This window comes from Festucalex cinctus, chromosome 9 (assembly GCF_051991245.1).
Source record: "Festucalex cinctus isolate MCC-2025b chromosome 9, RoL_Fcin_1.0, whole genome shotgun sequence".
Taxonomy (NCBI): Eukaryota; Metazoa; Chordata; class Actinopteri; order Syngnathiformes; family Syngnathidae; genus Festucalex; species Festucalex cinctus.
Genome location: NC_135419.1, coordinates 8,965,573 through 8,988,955, shown reverse-complemented (window position 1 = coordinate 8,988,955; position 23,383 = coordinate 8,965,573). Strand labels below are relative to the sequence as shown.

The following is a 23,383-nucleotide window of genomic DNA, read 5'->3' as shown; positions in this document are numbered from 1 at the left end:
TTATGTGCCCCCCCCCACCCACCCCACCCTGCTGTTGCTGCGGACTAACAGAGAGATGACAGTCTTAAGCTAATTAGTCCTTTTTCATAGTTCATTAGATTCAGGGCACCGATGACCTGCCCATCCCCTGGGCGCTCTGTTGAAATTAGGCCGATGACACAAGCGGTCCACGGTGGCGCCGGGCAGGTTTTGGGATTCTTGGGCCTCGAAGCTAATAACGGGGATCACCCTCGTGCTGGACAGTGCACCTCCAAAAGGCATGGGAGACCTGCAAGTCAAAAGAAGAGCTTTTGATTAATCTTAAAACACAATTTGCGCCTCACACAGTACCATTAAATTCGATCAATATCTCCTCTGGATACGTTCCTGATTGAATTTTAGGTCTGACAAGGGGTCAGAGGACCACATGGGATTCAGGATGACTCAACCTGTTCATCACCAGCTGCTCTGTCCATTAGTTGAGCTCTGACTTGATGGAGGTTTCACAATTTCATCAAAATCTTGGGGGGTGTAAATAGATCAGCCGCAGGGGGCTCATTTTCAGAGCGGCTGGCAGAAAGAAGGTGACATCATGTGCATGCATCTCATTGGTGTTAAATAGGAGGCATGGGGGTCAGGTCTGGACTGCTGCTTCACTTTATGTGGCCCCCCAAAGCAAGTAAAGGTGTTTACTGTACTTCCTGTTTCTTGCTAAACAGGGTTTGATCTTTTAATTGTGACAGAAAGTCTTACCACAGTTGCAGTTGTTTTTTTTGTTTTTTTTTCATTTTACAAGCGTCTTTACCAAATTCCTTCTTGACTTACACTGACCAAAACACAAAAGTAACACTTGTTTTGTTTTGTTTTTCTGAACAATATTGCCTGTACATACAATTATATAGTTTTCACAATCATACCTGCCCACTAGGGATGTAACGACATCCAAACATCAAGATATCCCGATATGAAGGTCATGATAGGATAATTATCACAATATAGAGGGGAGGTCACAATATTATAAAAAAATTAATAAATAAAAATAGCTCATACAAAAAAAAAAAAAAAACAATATTGTGGCACTTACTTACTCATGCAAGCACACGAGTTCCTCTACATATTGACTCGCTTCACAAACATATTCCCGTCATCTGACCATTAGTGTGGACTTTAAACATAGAGGGCCAAAACATGCTTTGTGAAAATTAAACTGCACTCTAAAACTAACCACCAGAGGGTTCTAAAACTGCACAAATGGAAATCAACCTGACTTTTTTTTTTTTTTTTTTTTTAACTGTTGTGCTGCTTTTAATATAGTGACATAACGATGACAATATATTGTGGCAGTTTTAATATTGCGATATCACGATATTGCAGTTATAGTTACATCCCTACTGCCCACTGAAGGAAATCCTAACTATGGTGTAATCTGCAACAAAAATGAGTTATTTTATCTGAGCAAGAAAGCACAAACAAGGTCCAAACGTTTGTCAGACCATGTGACATTGAGTAATAAAAGATCTTAAAAACCAGAATTCTGGAATAATGCAATCAGAGCATAAATGTGCGTAACAAATGGCCTTAATTAACGGATTATTTAGCATTTATGTACAAAGTCGGAGTCTTAACAGATTTACCGAAATGCTATGAAATCAAATGTGGATTTTCAACAAAACTTTCATTTAAGAATGTTCACTACATCATAAATAAAAATCCAAGTTGATATACAGAACCAGGACAGTCTGTAATTAAGAGTTTAAAGAGTTTTGTGGCCTGCCAAATTTGTATTCCTGCCTCATGGAGTATGGTGGTGACCAGATGGCCACTTCCATTAAGATTTTACATATGGTGCACAATAAAATACTGAAAATAAATTACTGTCGCTTAACTTTTATTCAGACCTTTGTTGGACTGGATTTTTTTGGGGGCCATATTTAGTGTAAATTGCTTTTTCATTTTGGTGTAATGACTTGAAAAAGGTTAAAACATTGGAATATACTGTATATCAAATTCAGAAGTGGCGTACACACAAGCAGATAGATGAGCCTATGCCCAGAACAACACAACCCCTTTGGCCATAAAATCTGTTATATCGTGTTCGCCATCTGCCAAAAGGCAATATTTGTCTTTCCTCACGGTGCAGATGCATTTCACCCTGTTCCATGGTTTCGATTCTCCGTGTCTTGCTAGAGCTTTGAAAACTGAGCCCCAGTGGGCCGTCTCGAGTGCCAAGATTGAAAATAGCCACCATGCAGCTATAGTCCAAGGAGGTGCACAGCAGAAGCTGTGTGAATATTTAAGTTGCGGAAACATGGACTTGAGCCCAGATGATTGTGGCGGTTAGATCATCTCTTGGTCTTGCATGACCTCTTTCCACCTCTAATAACTGTACAGACAAAACTAGTGAGATACACCTTCTCTATTTTTTAAATAATTAAAAAAATAATTGTTTCCCAATCTTTACCTGTTGAAGCACCTGTAGTGGGCAAGCTGATGTCTTTGTGGTAAAGGCAGCCGGACATTGAGAGCTTCCAGAAGCTCCTTGTCATGGCGCAAAGCTTCCCTCCATGGAGACCAGTAGGGAATCATTAGCGTGTTGAACTTCTCATGGGGAATCTCCTTCAGTGGGGCAGAGTATCCTGATAAAAGAAAAACTGAATTCAACATGGCACCGAATGAGAACTTGTGGTCATTTTGGCCATACCAATCTAATTATAAACCTTATTCGGAAAGGTGGAGGATTCGATTCACGACTTGACTCGAGTCAAACTTGAGTCGCCAATTTTAGGTTCTGGGTCTATAACTTGTGAAAGATTCAACCTCATGACTTGAATGCCCGTTCACGTGATCAAAATCTGCATTTTCCAGATAAGTGGTCATTTGTTTTGCTTTGGAAAGCAAAGTTATTTTTGTGGAGTTTTGCTAGCTTAGCTAGCAACGATACAGATGAGAGTAGAGGCCACCTCGTGAAGGATCATGGATGGAGCTCAGAAGATTATCACATTGGAATAAAAGGATTATGTTTTTGAAAAAAATGGAGAAAAGAGAATGGCAAGGCTTACAACTTTAGGAAAAATTAGGACAGGTAAAAGACAGGTTAGCTATGTTAACGTCACAGTTTAGCTAAGCTAAGCGATAGCTTGTCAAACGTTAGGCTATATGCCAGTTATGTGTTTAATTGAGGAGACAACATAGATTTTAATTTAGTTTGGATTATATAATATTTCATGGTGAGATGCCCATCCTACACGGTTTACAATTAAGACACTAAAAAACAAAACAAATGTGAGCAATCAAGCAGTGATGAAAACTCATCACAGTAATTACCTGACAGAAGCTAAATGTATAGGTAGCCTAAATACATCGACTGGATTTGAAAATGACCTATTATTATTATTTTTTTGTCATTAATGTGTTACAGTATGTGTGTACAGTACCGCTAACACAAGTACATACTTTTAGTGCAAAGTGACTAATGTACGAACGAGTGTACGAATAAATAATACAAAAATATTTCTTGAGCTAAACTCAAAGACCATTTCTACATAAAAGGCCTATTTCGACTGTCTAAATCTAATATAAATAAAGATTATTCAGAGAAACAAAAATCTCATTTTGTCTGAATCTGTGTTAGTGAGCACTTCTCCTTTGCCAGGATAGTTCATCCTCATCATTGGTGTGGCATTCAAGATGCTGATAATGCAACATGATTATCGCACTGGTGCTCACAACAAAAGGGCACCAGTGCCATAAATGTGTTGCATTCTGTGAGGGAAAATGTGGGTCGCTTTCAATTTTCTGAGTAACATTTTGGAGTGGCAGCCTAAAACACGGCATTTGAAAAAAGGATAAATGGTCACAAACACAGGTTTAGACAGATTGGCGAACAATACCGTATGTAATAGCATTGGCCATTTGGGTTCACATAAAATGGTTTAGATCATTTTTTATCAACTCCTGAAAAATGGAAGCAAAATTGTGTTTATATTTATGCTTAGTTGTGGTTTGACTAAGCAAGGCTTATTTATGACAATGACATACTTAACCCAAGCATTGACTTGACTTGGTTTGTGTAACGTACTCGCTTGAAACTTAAGACTCGTGATTTGCACGTGTGACTTACTCCCACCCCTCCTTCTTACTTCCAGCATCACTACAACATCTCTAATATACAACAGCATATGGTCACAAACTCTACACCATTTATGCCAAGCGGCAATCAAAACAATGCTGTCATTGTTTTGTGACTATGAGGCAGAAAATCTACAAGCGGCTTTGTACAGCCAACCAATCCCCTTGCATTAGGCTGAGCTAGCCGTTATGCTCGTCAGGTCACACTGCGGCGTCCATTGGGCGCAGTTAAGCACCATTTACCTGGAGCGAGGACATCAGGACTGTCCTTCTTTGCTAGCGTCTTCTGAAGGTTCATGACCAGGCTATGCTTACCAGGCATAGAGAAAGCTTGGTTCTCTTTTCCTCCCTGAGGCCCTTGGATGATTTGCGGGGGAGGAACAGCCATCGGATGGGCCTGAGAAAGGGACAATTAGATTGGTTGCAGTCAAAGGGTTTTAGGAGTTGAGTTTAATCATGCCTCTGAGCTAACGGGGGACACAGTTCTGCAAAGTTTTCCAAAGTATGAAAGGAGAGAGGTTATCCGAGCCTTCTTCTGAGACTCTTTATAACAGAACAGCCAGGTGACAGACTGAAGTTGACTAAAGTGAACAATCCAGCCACGTGAAATTAGAAACGAAATGTATTCTTTGAAATGATAACTGAATATACCTGAATCCCCAATTGAGGAAGGTATAATCTTTAGTTTTATGCATTAGACCTGACTATTAATACTACAGTGTTCACCAGAGATTTGATATACTTTCACAAAAAGAGCTAGGGCTGGAAAAAATAATAATCACAATTATTTTGGCAATAATTGAAATCACAATTATTCAAAACAAGAAAATGTTTAAGCATTTAAAAATATTAAGACCAATTTAAAAAAAAATAGAAACACTATAATTATTTAAGTTCCTGTTGGACCAAGCATAATTTAAAATAATATACATTTATAATAATATATATTTATTTATTTATGTTGGCAAAAACTTCAAGTTGTAGTGCAGCTTGTGCACTGTGCAGTAGGACGATCATTTTTATTTTTTTATTTTTTGGTACAAAACTAGAAAATATTAAAATATTTAAAAAAAAATATTAGGACCAATTAAAAAAAACACTATAATTATTTAAAATTCTTTTTGGACCAAACAGAATTTATAATAAATTAATATTTATAATAAAATGAAGTTGGAGTGCATCATTTATTTTTTGGTACAAAACAAAAAAATGTTTAAACATAAAAAAATATATATATTCAGACAAAATTCTTTGAAACATATTTATGCAAGTTACTTTTGGATGAAACAAAATTGATTAAATTAGTCATTTTAAAATTTAAAAAAGGTGCAAATGTATACATTTAAACAACTGAAAAATTTGAATTAATAATCTTTTTTCTTTTTTTTTAGGATGATGCTGATTTTGTGATTGTGAAGTGTAATAATTGAAATTGTAATCGAATTTTGATTAATTGTACAACCCTAATGAGAGCCATAAAATGATCTGCACACAAAAAAATTGGCCTTCTTATGGTAGTAGCCAAAATATTGTACATTAATATATCCTTATCCTTATATTAATATACATTAATAATACTGTACATTAATGTCAATGTTAACATTAAAACGGCCATCATCAGAGTAAAATTTACTGGAGTCTGTTTCCTAACAAAGCTACGGGCAAAATGGGCGCGCTACATATTTTTTCAGTTTTGTTAGAGAAACTAATGTTCTCTTTTTGCCGTTTGATTCAAGATACTCTCAGAGCCAAAAATAGTCCACTACAATCATCAACCACAAAGAAGGATGTGGATTGCTAACATCTAACATAACATGTACCAGTTTGATTATTTGAAAATTTGTATTTGGCCTTTATGGATTGTGAAAAATAGCAGCATGGTTAGCAATGCTGCTCTGCCACACAGATCTGATGTGGGGTTCAAATCTCAACCCCAGTTCCCTCCTGGTACTCCAGCTTCCTCCTACAAACTCAAAACATGCAACTGAAAACTCTAAATTGTCCATAGGTGTGACGGACGTCATCAGCCACCCATTTGTTTATCTAAATGTGCGCTGCGATTGACTGGCGACCATCCCGGAGTGTGAGCCGCCTCTCATATGAATTCAGCTAGGATTTAAACACCTACAACCCGATTGAGGCAAAGCGCTTTAGTAAATGAATGGATGGATTGTGCAAATGCTCCTAATGTATTACCGATTCTCATTTGCACTTGAATCGCAAGCTATGAGTCACTCGTGTGCGAGGAGCCCCTCTGCGTCTTACACTCATGACGTTGCGAGCACTGTTGGCCACGTTCTCCAGCGTGAATCTCTCAGCCCGCCTCTGCCTCTCCTGAAACATGCGAGAGCCTCGATTGGACGGGAGGGTGAGCTCTTCTATCATCACGTCTTTTGGAACGCTGACTTTCTTCACCAGATTCAGACGCCCTGACGTCACATGAGGACAAATATGCTTTAGTACGCGATCATGCGTGAGGTTAGGAAGCATGTTGTCACCCTCTTAACTCATTTGCTGCCAAAAACGTATAAATACGTCCTATTTTAAATGTTTTAGGTGTCCCATGGACGAACTTATACGTTTTTTTTTGTGTGCTTTTTTTTTGCCAGAGCATACAGTCTCTCTACTGCAGAGAACAGTTGAAGCAATGGTACTTATTACAAAAACGGCCAGCAGGTGAGCAGGTTATTTTACTCTGAGACGATACGCCAAAGACACAACTAATATGCTATTTCAATTTAGCTTTGTAAAGTACACAAATTACTTGAGATTTTTCCAACAAGAGTCAAGTAAAACTGAAAGCAAAACTACTTTCAGTCCATGCTTGTCCACTTTATCCCAGTAGTTAAGTTCAGTTGCGGATATGCCATCACAGGAAGTAAATAAAACTAATTTAACTGATTTTTTTGCTGTTGATATTTTAAAGAGTTTACTCCAGAGTTCAGACTTCAAGCCCTAAATAAAATATGTCATACTCACATGTGATGCAGTATTAAATGCAGCAATGTAAGAAAATCAATCCAAATGTTAATTGTCCACTCAAGTTCGCTATAACGGGTTTCGCACTAACCAACCAATCAGAGAATGGAAAAGTACTGACATCGTCGAGCCTGTGAAGGTGAATTTGAAAGCTGATAGCTGATAATGTGAACATTAAATCAACATGGGAGCACATAGAAAACTCAAATCTCACATCCGCAAAGCACCACAGCCGGAGAACTGCTATGAAATGAATAGAATTAGAACTGAGGTTGTAAATGTAGGCCACCACTACGTCCTACTTGAGCTAAACAACAGAGCGCTGCTGATTTAAATAATATCACACATAATCGAGTTGAAATCCACAGAACTCTCGTATGCTATCGAGGTCTAGCAGAGACACTGAAATAGCCTCGAGATGATGTCAGAGGGTGTGCGTTTAATGTTTGTTGCTGTCCGGGGTTGCAAGAGTAACTGGGCATATAAATAGGAATCTCGAGATGAAAGGCGCTCCCAAACGAAAGGATAGTCTTATTTCTCACATATGATAAGTGTTTGGAGAAGCTGGGGCATTCGAGGAGCGGCCCGGGCATGAAATCCGTTGGTGGGAGTCGCGTTTTGCTGAGGTTAGGGGAGCACTCTTTCAAAGCTTAGCTGGCGGGGAGAACAGCAGAGAACAAACACAGCGGATGCGACGCTCCCTGCTGCAATGTTTGGAGAACATGTCGGCGCGTTTGGGGATTTAGATGTGCACATCTGCAGTGTCTCCAGGCAGCCTTGACACAGCTTGTGCCACCAAGTACAGTATCATGTTTATGTAGGTCATCGGAGAGTGCGTCATCTTCATGACTTACCTCCTCTGGCTTCTTTTGACAGCATACGAGCCTGCAACATTCTCTGCTTGGTGACGTCATCAGGGCCTGACTGCGTGAACATCATCTTGTCCCTCTGATGCACAAAGAAATATGGCTCAGGTCTCAAAACCAAACGGATGTAAGAGCTAATTTAAAGTTCATTTAATGCCACAATTTTTTTTCTTTTTTTTTTTTTAACGCACGATTAATGACAGCCCCTTACTTTAAAGCCTGTACTGGGGGAATTCCAGTCGCAACGCAGCAGTCCACGTCGAATAATAATAATAATAATAATAATAATAATAATAATAATAATAATAATAATAATAATAATAATAATAATAATAATAATGCATATATTTGTGGAGACTGGGGTAATGTTGTATTTTACAATTTTACAAATGTGCAGAATTGCACAAGTTACTTCATGTTAAAGATAAGATAACTCTAAATATGAAAAGGAAAGTTGTCATTTTGCATACATGTAAATGAATCCATACTGTAAATGTATCTTTTCCTTCAAAGATATATCCCTCCAATAAAAGATCATTTGATATGCATCTTGATATATTTTAATAATAGGAAATTTTTAATATTTTATGTTAGTTATGTGTTCAATGATTCGGTCTTTCTTTTTATAACACAGGTGAGTTCCTTTAGATAATGTATATACCCTGCAGACAATGTCAAAACAGAGCATGGATTCTATTTATATCTGTTTCTTGTTGTTTTTTTTTTAAATATATCCAGGTGTTTGTTTTTTGATATAACAATTTGTGAGTCACAAACCATGCTGCATTTGTAAACACATTAAAAAGTAAAATTTAACTGCTCTAATAGCTATTTATTCCCCGCATGATTGAATACAAGACACCTGCCGTTATTTGGTTTGAATTAATGTTGCTATTTCACCAGCAAAATCAAATCCAATATGACTTTGGATCCAGTTCTAGACATCTGTTTGGCTAGCAAAACATTCACCATCTTTATAAGCAGTGCATGATATGACATAAGACATTCACCTTGCTGTGCAGCAATTACAATATATTATATTATGATTTATTTCTGTGTTATCAACATCAACAGTATTTCATTGCCGTGTAGTACACACGGTGAATTTTGCCATAATTGACTGCGAGCGGTAATTGTCTTGCATGTGCCGCCTTACCTGAGCGCCCTGATGCCTGTCTGTGTATGTGGGATGTCAGAGCTGATCTGTGGGGTTTATCCCACAGCAGCATAGGAGGCCTCCCCACAGCAATGTGACACTCCCCAAGTAGAGAAGGAATAGCCCGTGTCAAACGCATCCCGGAATGCTTCCGGCTCTTAGCTCACCGGGTTATTTTAACATGAGTGAGGATGGATGAATGGAGTGATTAGCGGGATGGGGCAAGTATAAAGATTTTCATCCTGACCTCAAAGCTTTTTGCTAATAAAAACAGATTTTGGCTGTTTGCGTGTGGGTGCATTAAAACAGCTGGCATGCTGACAGTGACACTAGGTCAGGCTAACTATTCTACTGTGGGCACAAATATTATTACTTACACTTTGCTTTTCACTCTCCCCTGCAAAATGGTGTAAACGTATTTGCTCTATAGGACCACCTGCTTTTAAGATAAAGAACATTTCAACAATCCAAAACTGCTTTTCTTTTCTATTTTAAGATGTCATTAGCCTTCGCTTCCTGACTTAACTGTGCAAGACATTTTTACCATAGTATCAGTATTTTACTAATACGGCGGGGCGTGGAAAACCAAATAAATAGATAGGGTGAGGAGAGGAATCTTCAGAGAGTGCAGGAGTGAATTGCATCAGTCAGTTCCTCTCCTCTCTTCTCGCGAGCCCTGAACTGAGTCTTCTCTCCTTTTTGTGTCGTGTTTAATAGATGTCAAACAGCTAACCCTGACACAATAACGTTTTCATTTTTGCTGTAATTTGTTAGAGCTGGAGCCTATCAAAGCTGACTTTGGCCAAGAGATGCAGGGTACCCCATGACTGGTCACCAACCAGTATATACATGTTTTTTTATTTGATTTGAAGTGATTTCAGTGATTTGTTTCACAACTAGTGCTGTCAAAGTTAAACCGTTAGCTAATCAATTAATCACAAAAAAAGCTATTGCATTTATCATATATTAACGCAGATTAATCATACTAGCAATTTTAGTCAACAAAATTGACAGTTTAGTCGATATTTTCCATCATCATACATTTCATATAATTTTATACAGAAAATTATAACAACTATTTGTAACTGGGGGTGCTTGTGAGTGTGGTTGGTTGTTCGTCTCTGTGTGCCCCGTGATTGGTTGGCAACCAGTTCAGGGTGTACCCCGCCTTCTGCCGGGAAGGGCTTAATAGCTTCTATTTTAGTAAAAAAAAAAATCATGACAAAATTATCACTGCTCCATACAGGGATTCTTGGGTAAATCACGCCGTGATAACAGTATTTTCCGTGAAAAATAACATACATTGTCAGTAAAAGTGTTCCTCTGGCTTCAGCCGCGAGGGGCCTGTTGTTAGTCCATTCATATGTAAGTCAAGTACAAAAGTGCAGCATTTTCTTTCCGTATAGTTCAAATAGCACACTTTGCCATCATTTCCCTTAACTTTTCAGAACTGTTGTTGATTTCACTATTAACTCTGGACTGCTCCACTCACTAACATCACCCGACAGCTGCATTTTATCTGCAATTTCTTTTAGAAATCAATATATGTGGGGTACTAGGTTTACAACAATTCACTAATACAAAGACAAAAGTCATACATCAGAACGCACCACAGCTCAGGTTAATAGACTATGGCACATTCTGCAATAGTGTCATAATTAGAGTAAATACTTGTGTGAAATCACATCATATATGACAAACATTAACATATGGCGGTGATTAGGCTTGCCTTCTTGTGTCATGTCTGTAACATAATTAGATGCATTTTAAATGTGAGAGTTGTGATTTTTCTTCATCACGTTGTTTATGTTTTCACTTTAATACATTTTAATTCCAATATTATACACACTTTGTGGAACCCTGTTGGTCTTTCAAGTGGATTTTATGTACTGCGCAGATTGATTCATTGAGGACAGCAGACGTCTGGGAGGAAAGCATATTTTTCTTTTTATCTCTGTTGAGATTAGATATCGATTTTGCACCTTCCCGGCTCCACAAAGCCACCATCCCTTATTAGAAAGCCTCACGGTCTCCGGGAGAAAATGTGGTGTCATTCAAGCTGGGGGGGGCATCTGCAGACTAACCATTAAATAAGAAGAATTGTTGCCCTTTAACTCCTCTGGTGTCTATTTGAGCACGTTTGTCCAAGTACATAAATAAAAGCAGGGCAGAGCATCTAATTGTTTACTTCCTCCGACTGGTGTCATCTGTGTGTGAGCGATGGCTTCCGTGGTGTGTTCGTGTCATTCCGCAGCCACCAGGTGCTGACAGCTGACACAAGAACAATGCGCACCCGTCCGCACCAAAGTACTTGTGGTAATGAGAGGCCCTTTAAAACCGTTTGCGCGGTTGTCCCTCGGATGAAACCCTGATGGGATGTCTAATCTGATCAAGCACTGAGCTCCGCAGGTAGCGGCGTTAATGGCAAAAGCAAGCACGGTGCAATTAATGACCTGTTGAAACGATTTGCACTAAATGAAGTCTGGACTTTTCTCATTCGCTTGCAGGTGCCTTTGGGAATACTGTTGGAAGCGCGCCGTCTTTGCGGTTCGACTGTCAATCTCGGGTGTCATAATGTATGGTCTGCTGTGTGAGAGTCTGCACGACTTCATCAAGGAGTCGTACGGGGACGACGTGTGGAAGCTGGTCAGAGAGAGGGCAGACGTGCGGCTGCACTCTTTTGTCACTCATCAGGTATCCCAGAAAATGGATATCGACACACATGAATACTGCCTGAGAAAATGGAATTGCCACACAATTGTGTGGATTGGGAAATGTATTCAACTGGAAATTATTCTGGAGGTGTAACTTCAGAGTCATTTTTCAAAAATTCACTTGACTTCAAGGTTTAAGGTTACGTTTGCGGTGTGTGGAAGTATGGGCTATTTATTTTAATTTTTTTAAATCTCAAGGTCTGAGCAAGCTGACAATGCCATATCTCAGTACATACTATACTTGCTCTGTTAAAAAAAACAAAAAACAAAAAAAAACATCTCAAATCTTCTCGCTGGTGTGTTTTTATATTTTTAGGTGTACAGCGAGAGTGTGATTCCTCGCATTGCAAAGGCAGCTAGCGGGGTGACGGGAACGCCCTACAATGAGCTGATGAACTCCTGGGGTGTCTACTTCCTGGGATTTGTGGGAAAGTACGGCTATGACAGGATCCTCAAGGTGACAAGATGAGCTCACGTTCAACTTGTATGTTGTATGTTTGTAGTGAAAATTTTGAACACACAATTGTACGAAACTAAAAGAAATAATGTGAAATAATGGGAACTGGCTTAAATGAATCTAGACTGAAATTGTAAAACACTGATTAGTTTTACAGTCAATATCCCCCCCAATACAACTGTAATGTTAAGCACTATTAATAAACCTAACATAAAGTAACTACTCACCGTTTGAAGTCTGACTCTAAAACCCTTTTCACACTGCACTTACTATAGCATAGCCCCCCCCCCCCTTTTTCCTGCTTGTCATCGCCTCCTTAAAATGAACCAGGGCTTTCTATTGCAACAAAGACTTCTTGTCTAAAGTCGCGGCAGAAATCTCTGTGCTTACTTCCTAGTAGGCTGCTACGTCAGAATTTCCAAATATGGGCATGCTGACAACGGTGGCATTCTGCTAGTTAGTTGTATGTCTAGTGAGAACAAAGAACTGATGTTTCATTTGTGCTTCTGTTCCCAGGTGCTGGGCCGTCACGTCCGTGACTTCGTCAATGGCCTTGACAACCTCCATGAGTATCTGCGTTTCAGCTACCCTAAGGTGCAGCCCCCAACCTTCTTCTGTCAGGAGGAATCCGCCACTGGAGTCACCCTCCACTACAGGTCTGAGAATCTGATGGAGTTCCGTGTAATACGATCAACAGGTCTTTGGACTTGCTTGGGAAAGGCATGGAGAGTGATTAATTCAAGTCCTAAATTAGGGAAGTGGTTGCTGGGGAAGTTCCAGTTTCCAGTTATTGCCAAAGGGCAAGTAAACAAATGTGCAGCCCATCTCCTCCTAACAGCATGTCCATAAGATCAAGACGTGTGTTTATTGAATTCCGCCCCCCCCATTGTGATCTGCAGGAGTAAGCGCAAAGGCTACCTGCACTATGCCATGGGTCAGCTGAGGCAGATGGGGAAGCAGTTCTATGACACGGACATCCATGTGGAGGTCTTGTCTGAGCAGATGGTGGGGGACTACTCCCATGTTACCATGAGGTTGGTGAGCACAACCACAGACAGAAACAAGATTCAATTTCAAACACCACACCGGATTCCTTTTGTGTTTGAACTAATTTGCTCCCAAAAACGTATAAGTTCTATATTAAATGTTTTAAGTGTCCCGAAGACGTATTTATACATATTCTTATGTTTTTATGCTAGTGCATACAGAAGGCTTTGATGCAGCCTCTGAACTGCAGAGAAAGGTTGAAGCAATGGTAGTTATTACAAACACGTCCAGCAGGTGACAGCAGAGTATAAGAGATCAACCAGGGCAATTTTGCAACAAGCTCTTTTAGCTATATTCTAATGCTAATTGCTGCAAAACTATAGAAATAAACTTTTTTTTTTTTCCCCCGATGAAAGAAGAGACTAATCTTTGTCTTGGTAGGTTCCATGTTCTTATAGCAATAGAACACAATATGTGGGCCTAAATCAGTCAAAATCTAGTAAAACAGCTGGGAGTGAAAGGGGGTTGCTTCAGTGAAAATGGCTGCGAGTCAATGAGTTTAATGGCGATTACGACAAACAGGAAGCTTGACCTGGTGCCTTTGCCGTCCCTTGGTCCCGTTGGTATGAATATTTGAAGACTGGTGGCGAATAGAAGGAGCTAGAGAGGGACAAGCTAAGTGCTGTTCTCATTCACCACCAGCTTTGTTTGTATTCTTGGACCTGTGCCGGCATCAGCGTCACAATTGGGTTGATCTGAAGAGATGTCCTTTGCGCCGTAATTTTGGTCATAATTTTGTGTCCCTCCAGGTTGAACTTTGACAACTCTGCTTACCGCTACATCATGAAGGAGGATGAGGAAGAGCAGGAGATTCTGCCAATTACCTCGGATTTCTTCTTTGAGGTCTTTCCCTTCAACATCGTCTTCAGACAGGTAAAAGCAGCATGCACGGACTCCAGTAATACGCTGGAACGAGGCGATGTATCGTGCATAGGAAGTGGCTGATTGATTTGACTCTCCAGGACATGGTGGTGCACAATGTTGGCTCAGGACTTTCCACAGTCTTCCCTGATTTAGATGGAAAGAAGATCAATGACGCTTTCTTGCTGGCTCGCCCCCTGGTGGAGTTCACATGGAACATGGTGATGTAGCTCTACCGAATAAATTGAAAATCATTCACGAGCGAAGGGTGCTGTGACTGTCAACGTTTGCGCTGCGTGTTCCTAGATCATCTCCCATCCCAACAACTTGTTTGAGATCATGTCCAAGGAACCTGTGAAAAGAGAGAGGAATCTCCACAACCGAGTCCAGAGTAAGAGTGGAAGCCATGTAAACAGTCGCAGGGGTGTGTGTCTGCTGGGCAAGGGCTCACTAATATGTGATTTTGCTTAAGCGTGGTTCACACGTACAAACACACGCACAAAGTGTATACCAGAATGTATGGTGTTCCACAGGGTTCAGTTCTAGGGCCTAAGCAATTCTAGCACAGTACTCTCAACTCAACTCAACTCAACTCAACAGTACAACTATCTATTTAGCAAAACTAAAGGAACACTTCCTTGACTCATTTGCTGCCTAAAACATATAAATACGTTCTATTTTAAATATTACTAATGTCCCAAAGACGTATTTATACGTGTTTTTTTTTTTTTAATGTTTTTTTTTAATTTATGCTAGAGCATAAGAAGGCTTTGATGCAGCCCCTGAACTGAAGAGAACGGTTAAAGTAATGGTAGTTATTACAAAAACGGCCAGCAGGTAGCAACAGAGTATAAGAGTTCCATGCAACAAGCTGTTTTCCCCACAGTTTTAAACAGATTTGTGAATAATGATGAAACTTAGCTATATTGTAAACATAATGCCTATTGCGGCAAAATGGAAACTTATAGAAATATACTATAGAGACTCTAATCTTTCTATTGGTAGGTTCCATGTTTTTATAGCAATAGAATACAATATTCGGTGGGTTTTGCAAAATAAGTCAAAATCCAGTAAAACATACGAGAGAAGGGGGTTGCTTCATTGAAATGGGGAATACTGTACAAGAACACCATAGTTTCTGAATTCAGAGTCAGATTTGATGTAAAGGCTGATCTCTGTTCATTTTGTTCACCAATGAACCCTATACCTATGTCTTGAATAAAAAAAAAAAAAAAAAAAAAAAAAAAAACATTAGTTTTCAATAAAGAAGGATTTGGTCAATGTGCATAGAAAACCTCCAACAAGGTTCCGAGCCACTGTTATAGACCATAAACCACGATGCTACAAGATTGCGTCAAAGCACATTTTGTCACATTGAAGTCCCTCAACTCACTTCAACAATATGTCCGTGGCATCAAGATGCCACAAAAAGGCATCAAAATTCTTTACTGTATTGCTACACTACCAGCCAAAAGTTTTCTCCTTCAGTTGCATAAAGAAGATGTGTCCAAATATTTCACAGTCGAGGGGTCACTGTAACTATAATCACAATGATTTAGAATTGTCATCGCTTTTCTCTGAAACTCCTTCTTGTACTCGACAGATTCCGACTACGACAACGCCAATCGGTCTGCTGATGTGGACGTGGAGCTCATGGCTTTTCAGTCCATCATTGGAGACGATTACAAAGGTTTTGAGCTCTCTGTTTGGCACACACAAAAGAAACTCTTTCAGAAGCAAAACAGCAATATGAAGTTTGAGTTTATATGCGGTACATTTCGTTGTGCTCTTATTTAAGACGGTAACAGCGCCAATGCCATGGAGAGCTGGGGTGACGGGAGCCGATGCCTGAGACTGAAAGGACAAATGCGATACATGCCTGAGTGGGAGTCTATCATCTTTCTTGGAACACCTGTGTAAGATTTACATGAACACACTCGACATACACAAACGGGCGCACGCTCGAGGACAAAACCCCTCATGAATACGTTTTACTTGCAAAGCAAAACATTAAGTGCAATGAGCGCTACAGTGAGTGTGCAAATAAAAGGCTGGGCACCGAATCAGTTTGGGGGCCCATTGGAGCGGCTCTCGCCATGCATGAAATGAACTGCTAATTAGCTTGTAATCAGACAGTGCAGCTCTTGTGAGCCTAATGGGAACCCATTTGCAACAGAGAGTGTTTTTCCACAGAGAACATTACCAAAACATCCACATCCTTCTATAAAACGCGCAATTTTGTGCGCTCATGCCTACATTGAAGCAGTAATAGGCATTACATTGGTTTTAAATCTTTATTGGGTAAAACATGGCAATTAGGACCATCTATGCTGAAATGAAAATGAAATGACAAGAATAAAGTCAGAATGTTATGTGAAAAATATTTTAAGCACGAAAGTTGCAACCATAAATGAGATTATTTTTACTATTATATGACCTATTACCTGTAAAACCCAAGTGAATTAAAAAAAAATAATATTTTCAGGAGGGGAAGTAAAAATGAAGACTACCACCATGCTTCAACCTGTTGGACTTATGACTTTAAAAGTTCTACCTTAGTCTCATCAGACCGAAACATATTTCCCACGTGTTTAGAAGATTTGGTAATGGTACAATGAAGCTGCAGTGAACTTTTGAACAATTCGAAATGCCAGTTAGGCCAAAACCTCCTAGAAAAAAAAAAAGTCAGGGAAAGCCTACTAGAACATCTGTAATGTATTTGAAATGGTGACATTTAACACAGGTTTGAATGCGATTAGTTGATTCTGAACACAGCCAGACAGATATCAGTTAAGAGGGTGTGTGTACTTATGCAACAGCACTATCTGTTTCTTTACCTTGCCTCTTTTTTTTTTTTTTTTAAACGAATGTAATTGAGTTTTACAAGACTATTTTTTGTACCACAAAAAAAAATGTCCTTTGTGGGAGTGTGCAGACGTTTTATATCCACTGTATATTTATTTGCCTTTACGGCACCAAATATGGTTCCTTACCCCATAAAAGGATACTATTATAGACGAAAATAAAATCCTCATAATCGCTAATTCTTTTGCAATGTTGATTACCTATTTTTTCAGTTTCATTTTGTCATTCTGCCCCTCTGTCTTTAACTTTGTTTGTGTGCATTTGCGTGCAGGATGGAGAGCCTGAGTGCTATGTTTAAAACTGGCCTGTACATCAATGACCTGAGCATGCACGACTCCAGCAGAGATTTGGTGCTGGCAGGCACACAGCAGTCGGAAGAGCTGAAAAGAGCACTCATACAGGTTATAAAACATTTGATACATGTTGCGTCTTTATTTCTATAATATTTGAATATTATAATATTTAATATTAATGTCTCTAATATTTATATAATCTTAATTTAGGACTGTACATGTTTAGAAATCTCGATTATTGTCTGAACACAGGAGCAAAAGAAGTCCAGCAAGCTCGAGGAGAGCATGAAGATGTTGGATTATGAGATGAAAAAAACAGATGACCTCCTTTACAGAATGATCCCCAAGCCAGTGGCAAAGAGGCTGCGCAAAGGAGAGCCGGCTGTAAACACTTGTGAGGTCAGGAATGGACGGCAAAAAGAGCTTTCTCGTTGCATGACACACTTCGACTCCAGTCATTATAGTCAAATAATTTCCCCAAGAGTCAAATATAAATAAATAATGGAGACGCTAGGAACCACATATCACGTTCAATGTGCCAAAACACAATAACAAATGCTTCATCACAAAAGTCCATTGCTCCTCTTTAGCTCGCTTTCATCTGTCCAAGCTTTGCTATATTTTTAGCATTGGTTCTAAATAAAGATAAGATCCAATTTAGCATCTGTCACTATGGTTAAATATTTTCTTGTACGGTAAGAGGCCATAACATTAGGTACAACAGCACGATCTCAACAGATCTAGGACAAGCGCTCCTATGTAAATACAGACATACGCATGCACACACAGCAGAAGATTTACATTTAATTTCACACTTAAACTCGTAGGTGGTATTTTATTTTGAAATAGCCTGGTCAAAACTATCAAAAAGCCCAAAACGGGTCATAATACCACCCAGGGGGGAACTGGGTGGACATTGGTACTCGAGTGACTATTTTGCCTTCATTGTTCCTCATTGAAATGAATGGAAATGCCATAAATTCGTTCCAGCCTCCTCAAGAAATCCAACAAAAAATGTTTTTTTTTTTAAAATAAGGGAAAAAAATCATTCTAAATTAGAAAAACAAACAGTAATATCATAATTAAATGAAATGTAAAGAATTCACTAAACAGTTTGTGCATCATGATTGATTTATCGTGATTTCTGCTTTGTATACTTTGGCCACATGGGGGCAGTACAATACACACAAACGTATAACCATGGGAACGGTTACGACTCCTCAGTAAGCTGCATATTAGTCACTTTTCACTGTATATAAAGAATATATGGCATATTAGTTATAGACCTTCTTAGTCTTTTCAGCATCAGCCAATATAAAGAAACAATCTGATGGCAGATAACAGATCCATTTAAAACTCAACTTTAGGGAACTAGTGATTTCAATTTTCAGTTCACTTCATAAGAGATACTGCTGACCATGGATAATTTCTGCACCTTTTGTTTTTGTTTGAAATTAAAACTAAGATAAGTGAAAATTTAACATTTAAGATATTTTGAAATTTTTTAAAACTTTATTGAAGAACTCAGTCTGGAGCTATTAAGACATGCCGGTGACTGAGAGCTCCCTGCACTGCACAAAAATCAACATTTTGCAAATCTGCAATGTTCCCCAATAAACATAATTCTTAAAGACATTTAAGTTTGTAGTTATTAAAACATTGATGCCAATAATCGGTATCGGCACAGACAAAACCATATCGGGTGGTTATCTCTAATATATATGCCTGTCTTCATCTATTTTGCTGCAACACCAACGCAATTCATTAGCAATTAGATTCACCGTGTTTCTTGCAGGTGTTCCCTGATGTGACCATTCTTTTCAGCGACGTGGTGGGATTCACTCGCATTTGCAGCCACATCACGCCCTTGCAGGTGGTGTCCATGCTCAACACCATGTACACCTTGTTTGACACGCTCAGCGAGAAGCACAGAGTCTTCAAGGTACGCGCACGTTTTCCTCAGTCGGCTAGTATTTAGTGCGTTCATGTGCTCGAGTCAAGTGTGTCGCCTCGCAAGGTTGAGACCATCGGAGATGCCTACATGGTGGTGGCGGGGGCGCCGGAGAAGACCAAGTATCACGCTCATAACATTTGTGACATGGCACTGGATATGGTGCGCTCCATCGACCACTTGAAAGACCCCTCGAATGGAAACAACATACAGATTCGTGTCGGTGGGTTGGACTTCGCGCCTCTGCTGGTGTTAGACCACATAAACCACAGGTCGTGCGATATGCTTCTGGCAGAATGTCAAACTTGTTCACTCATTTGAAACAGCGTCACGCCAATGGGAGTATCAAGGCAGCGTGAGAAAAAAAGAAGTAGCACAATACAAATGCAACTCCCGAGGCATTCAAACAGTCTCTACCGGGCTCTTCGGGGGAAAAAAAGCTAAAGCAATAACAACTGCCAGTGGTGATTTATAGGATAATAATTCAGAGTGTTGAAAATGTTACCGTTGCATCTTTCATTCCCTTTAAAGAAGACAAACTAGTGATGCACTTTCATAATAACAGCAGTTGATGTTTCATTTTAAAAGTAATTAAAGCTTGTTCTGTTTAAACAAAATGATGAAATGATTTTCTTCCCCAGTTACATCCTTAGTGATAATACATTTATATGGTTTCAGTTATTAACCTCCCCCCTGAGGGCAACCACAAATACAATAGGGCCTGTGATGAAAACAAGTCTTACATAAATGGACCTGTTTTGTTGTGGCTGCAGGCATCCACTCTGGTATGGTGGTAGCAGGTGTGGTAGGACACAAGATGCCCCGTTACGGTCTGCATGGCGATACAGTCCACACGGCGTCAGCCATGGAGAGCAACGGAAAGGTGGGGACAGAAAAATGATATGAACCCTGGTAGTCAGAAATTCACCAATTCATGTTGGCCAGAAGATGGCGCTAAAGCCCTGACGAATAGGGAAGTAGTCAGGCGTAGCTGGATGTTTTTTTTCCCCTTGGTCAACCAGCTTTATGCTACTATGACGGCATATTAGGCTCACGTATAAATATTTTTTTAGAGGGCAGGGGCAACATTTTGAGAAAAAAAACTCACAAATTTGCGACTTTCTAAAGTGGCAAATTTGCGAGAAAAAACTCGTAAATTTTCAAGTTTATAAAGTGGCAAATTTGCGACTTTCTACAGTGGCAAACTCACGAGTAAAAAAACTCGTCAATTTGCAAGTTTAAAAAGTTGCACATTTGCGAGAAAAAACTCATAAATTTGCAAGTTTATAAAGTGGCAAATTTGCGACATTCTAAAGTGGCAAATTTGCGAGTAAAAAAAAAAATCGTCAATTTGCGAGTTTATAAAGTGGCAAATTTGCGAGTTTATAAAGTGACAGATTTGCGAGAAAAAACTCAGAAACGTACAAGAAACACACGTAGCGTAGCTACAGTCCAATCATTTGAGGATTCGTTGGGTGGTTAATGGGACCGTTTATAAAATGACAATGCAGCATGGAGACAGATTCATTCTTAATTTAAATTTTTCTTTTAATTTAAACTACGAGTTTTTTTTCCTCGGAATATTGCCCCGCCCTCTCAAAAAAATATTTATACGTGGCCCTAACTCGCCGCCGTATGCTACATTAGCGCCACTAACTGATATTGTCCTTCCACAGCGGGGCAGACAACGTGAATTTGTGAAATTTACTGCCGCCATCTACTGGTGGGGGTCTGAAGTGCATTATTATCTCAGATTTTTGCTTGTTTCAAGACAAGAAATTGGTCAATTGCTCAAACTAGGCTCGGTCAATATTTCCCTAATCGCTGTGAGAAGCTGTCTGGATGCTTACAAGCTTGGCTCAACATTCAAAGAAGAGGTCATCGAAAAAACTAAAAGCAATTGGTCAAAAACGTCTTCCTTTGTCTCTCATCAAGGAGATGCATATCCAACTCAGCAGCGCCACCTACGAGCACCTGAAAGGAAGCCACTTCATTTTTGAAAGGAGGGGCACCATTACCATCAAGGTTGGAGTCCAAACAACACACTACAGAAATTGTAGCTTTACTGTACTTAATCCGCCATGACAACATAATTAATTGCTGCAGGACATGTGAATAGCACAGTGGGATAATGCGTCGGCAGTAAATAAATGTTATCTGCATACACAAAACCTTCCCCGAGGCGCCAACTGGTGCAAATGCAAGATGTGCGTATCAAACCAACAAAAATAACTGGCAATGTTTTGGCTTTGGGCAGAGAACATATTTAGCATTTTGAATCTGTAAGTGTCGCCTACTTGCTTTTCTTTTTTATGCGCGAGTCTGACTTGTGTAGAGTACATTCGGTGATAATGCCAGCAAAGTTTCTCCCAAAGCAGCCGTCAGGAAAGAATCTTGAGGAAAAAGTGAAGTTTTTTTTATTTTTTATTTTATTTTATTTATTTATTTTTATTTTTTTACTTCCTTTCATAAGACAAGCTGTGCTATGAATGTTTAAATATAGGAACAGCAAAGGTTTTTCCAGGAAGGAACCATATTTGGTTACCTCAGTGGGAGTTCAAATCAGACCACACTTTCAATTGATTTATTATTGTAAAGTATTATAATTTTGATAATTGAGACAAGTACACAGTCAAGTTAGAAAGTTGGAAAATCTAATAAAAAAAAAAAAAAAATCTATTAAAAAACAATATATTAAGTTCAACTTTGTCTGCTGGCCTTCATTTGTTAATTTTCATTTTTTTCACATTGACCCATGAATATAGCTGGAAATGGCAAAAAAAAAAAAGAGCAGCAAAAGACAGGAAGTTGTGTAAAATACAGGCAATTTTCAGTATTTTACATTATGATTTAATCTGACAATTTTAAGGCGACGATACCCATTAAACCAATAGAAATTTAACTGCAACTGAAAATTGGGCCAGGGTATGAATAATTTATGAGTTTAAAAAATGTCCCTTTCTGTAATCCTTAAGGGCAATGTTGAGATCGAGACCTACTGGCTGAAAGGTAAGCGGGACAAGGACGGAAACGCCCAAGCGGCGTGTCCCCAATTTGAGACCCAGACCATCAGTAAGGCCACCATTGCTGAGGTCATCACCGAGGGGGACGCGGAAGGACGGGTAGGAATGCAACAAAACCGTTTTGTGGCCTTCCACATCTATATTGACAATCGCACCATATTTTTGTGGTTCAATAGAAATTTGAATACAGTTCAATACATTATGTATGGAGCCTACATTTTTTTTCGATTTCCTAAAAAATTTCCAACTTTAAGTTGTGTACTTACTCATTTATTTCCATTCTGAACATGATTTTGGATATCCTTACTTCCAGGTTTTCCCACTGGTGCCAGGTGAGGATGAGGATGATGTCAAGTCAATTCACTCTCATCACATCAAGATGGAGAATTCAGGCCATTCCCTGGAGGAGTCCGTGGAAGAGTGTCGGGTGGAGCAGATGTCCGTTCATAAGGTAGAACGGAAAAATTAAGTTAAAATAAAGTTTTGTTTCTTCATTCAAATTCACAATATTGTTTGTTATCTTCTCAGTCCCATTACAAAGATGCCTTGCAGGACTGTTCGGAGGACGCTCACCTGGAGCTGGGGTTGCCCGGGTGTGACGGCAGAGATTCCATGATGGAGTCACGTGACAGCTCCTGCGACTCCAGCTGCTCCAAGAGCGCCATGTGTTCCGTGTCCTGAGCTGGTCCACGCTAAAATGGGAATGCCAAACAGACGCTAGTTGATGCCATAGCTGGGAATTGACTTAAAACACTGAACATGAGCCGTTGTTTAAGATATGTTTTAACCTTTTGGTCTGTTGATGCTAGACATGATGAGCTTCAGTGATGTGTGGTGTGTACATTGACATTGACTTTTTTTTTTTTTGCACCAAAAAATGTTCACTGCTGTGTGATTCAGTTGAACACAATTGGAGTTATTTCTTGCAGTGTTGTCACGCTGTAGATCTGACAGTTGAATGGCTTTGTCCTTTCTCTTTCGGAATGTTTCCGTAACAACAAACTTGTCAGCTCAGTAGAAGTAAAGCAAGTTGGCTTCACAGGGGTGTGCAGACCTGACCTGTT

At 39.4% G+C, this 23,383-nt stretch overlaps 2 protein-coding genes across 8 annotated transcripts; one reads left to right on the top strand and one right to left on the bottom strand.

The window, feature by feature from the left end:
* Positions 1 to 36: 36 nt before the first annotated feature.
* On the bottom strand, positions 37 to 9,183 carry LOC144025886 (myozenin-2-like). 5 transcript variants are annotated; one of them, XM_077532272.1, is made up of 6 exons: positions 9,109 to 9,183; positions 7,941 to 8,034; positions 6,373 to 6,536; positions 4,351 to 4,504; positions 2,441 to 2,615; positions 37 to 268 (listed from the first exon to the last, which is right to left on the bottom strand). In XM_077532272.1, exons 2-6 carry the CDS (start codon positions 8,023 to 8,025, stop codon positions 85 to 87), a joined length of 762 nt encoding a protein of 253 aa, XP_077388398.1. In that variant the 5' UTR covers positions 8,026 to 8,034; positions 9,109 to 9,183; the 3' UTR covers positions 37 to 84. The 5 variants fall into 5 exon arrangements, with proteins under 5 accessions (XP_077388398.1, XP_077388400.1, XP_077388399.1 ...); XM_077532274.1 differs by having other exon boundaries at positions 4,423 to 4,504; XM_077532273.1 differs by lacking the exons at positions 7,941 to 8,034; positions 9,109 to 9,183 and adding an exon at positions 7,629 to 7,896.
* Positions 9,184 to 11,444: 2,261 nt separating this feature from the next.
* On the top strand, positions 11,445 to 23,377 carry LOC144026293 (soluble guanylate cyclase 88E-like). Of its 3 annotated transcripts, none has more exons than XM_077532882.1 (19): positions 11,445 to 11,517; positions 11,616 to 11,802; positions 12,139 to 12,279; positions 12,796 to 12,935; positions 13,179 to 13,313; positions 14,076 to 14,199; positions 14,289 to 14,408; positions 14,494 to 14,611; positions 15,791 to 15,877; positions 15,986 to 16,103; positions 17,324 to 17,453; positions 17,598 to 17,744; positions 19,141 to 19,287; positions 19,363 to 19,519; positions 20,070 to 20,179; positions 21,232 to 21,321; positions 22,272 to 22,418; positions 22,633 to 22,770; positions 22,872 to 23,377. In XM_077532882.1, the coding sequence occupies exons 2-19, from the start codon at positions 11,683 to 11,685 to the stop codon at positions 22,998 to 23,000; spliced, it is 2,298 nt and encodes a 765-aa protein (XP_077389008.1). In that variant the 5' UTR covers positions 11,445 to 11,517; positions 11,616 to 11,682; the 3' UTR covers positions 23,001 to 23,377. The 3 variants fall into 3 exon arrangements, with proteins under 3 accessions (XP_077389008.1, XP_077389009.1, XP_077389007.1); XM_077532883.1 differs by having other exon boundaries at positions 11,446 to 11,517; positions 14,494 to 14,578; positions 22,848 to 23,377; XM_077532881.1 differs by having other exon boundaries at positions 11,446 to 11,517; positions 22,848 to 23,377.
* Positions 23,378 to 23,383: the final 6 nt, after the last annotated feature.

Coding starts and splice junctions, on each gene's coding strand:
- LOC144025886 (XM_077532272.1), bottom strand. CDS start 8,025: ATGATGTTCACGCAGTCAGGCCCTGATGACGTCACCAAGCAGAGAATG. Junction 4,505..6,372: donor GTGCTCGCAACGTCATGAGT/GTAAGACGCAGA, acceptor TCCCTTTCTCAG/GCCCATCCGATGGCTGTTCC. Junction 269..2,440: donor CACTACAGGTGCTTCAACAG/GTAAAGATTGGG, acceptor TTTGACTTGCAG/GTCTCCCATGCCTTTTGGAG.
- LOC144026293 (XM_077532881.1), top strand. CDS start 11,683: ATGTATGGTCTGCTGTGTGAGAGTCTGCACGACTTCATCAAGGAGTCG. Junction 14,409..14,493: donor TGGAGTTCACATGGAACATG/GTGATGTAGCTC, acceptor GCGTGTTCCTAG/ATCATCTCCCATCCCAACAA. Junction 17,745..19,140: donor CGGCTGTAAACACTTGTGAG/GTCAGGAATGGA, acceptor TGTTTCTTGCAG/GTGTTCCCTGATGTGACCAT.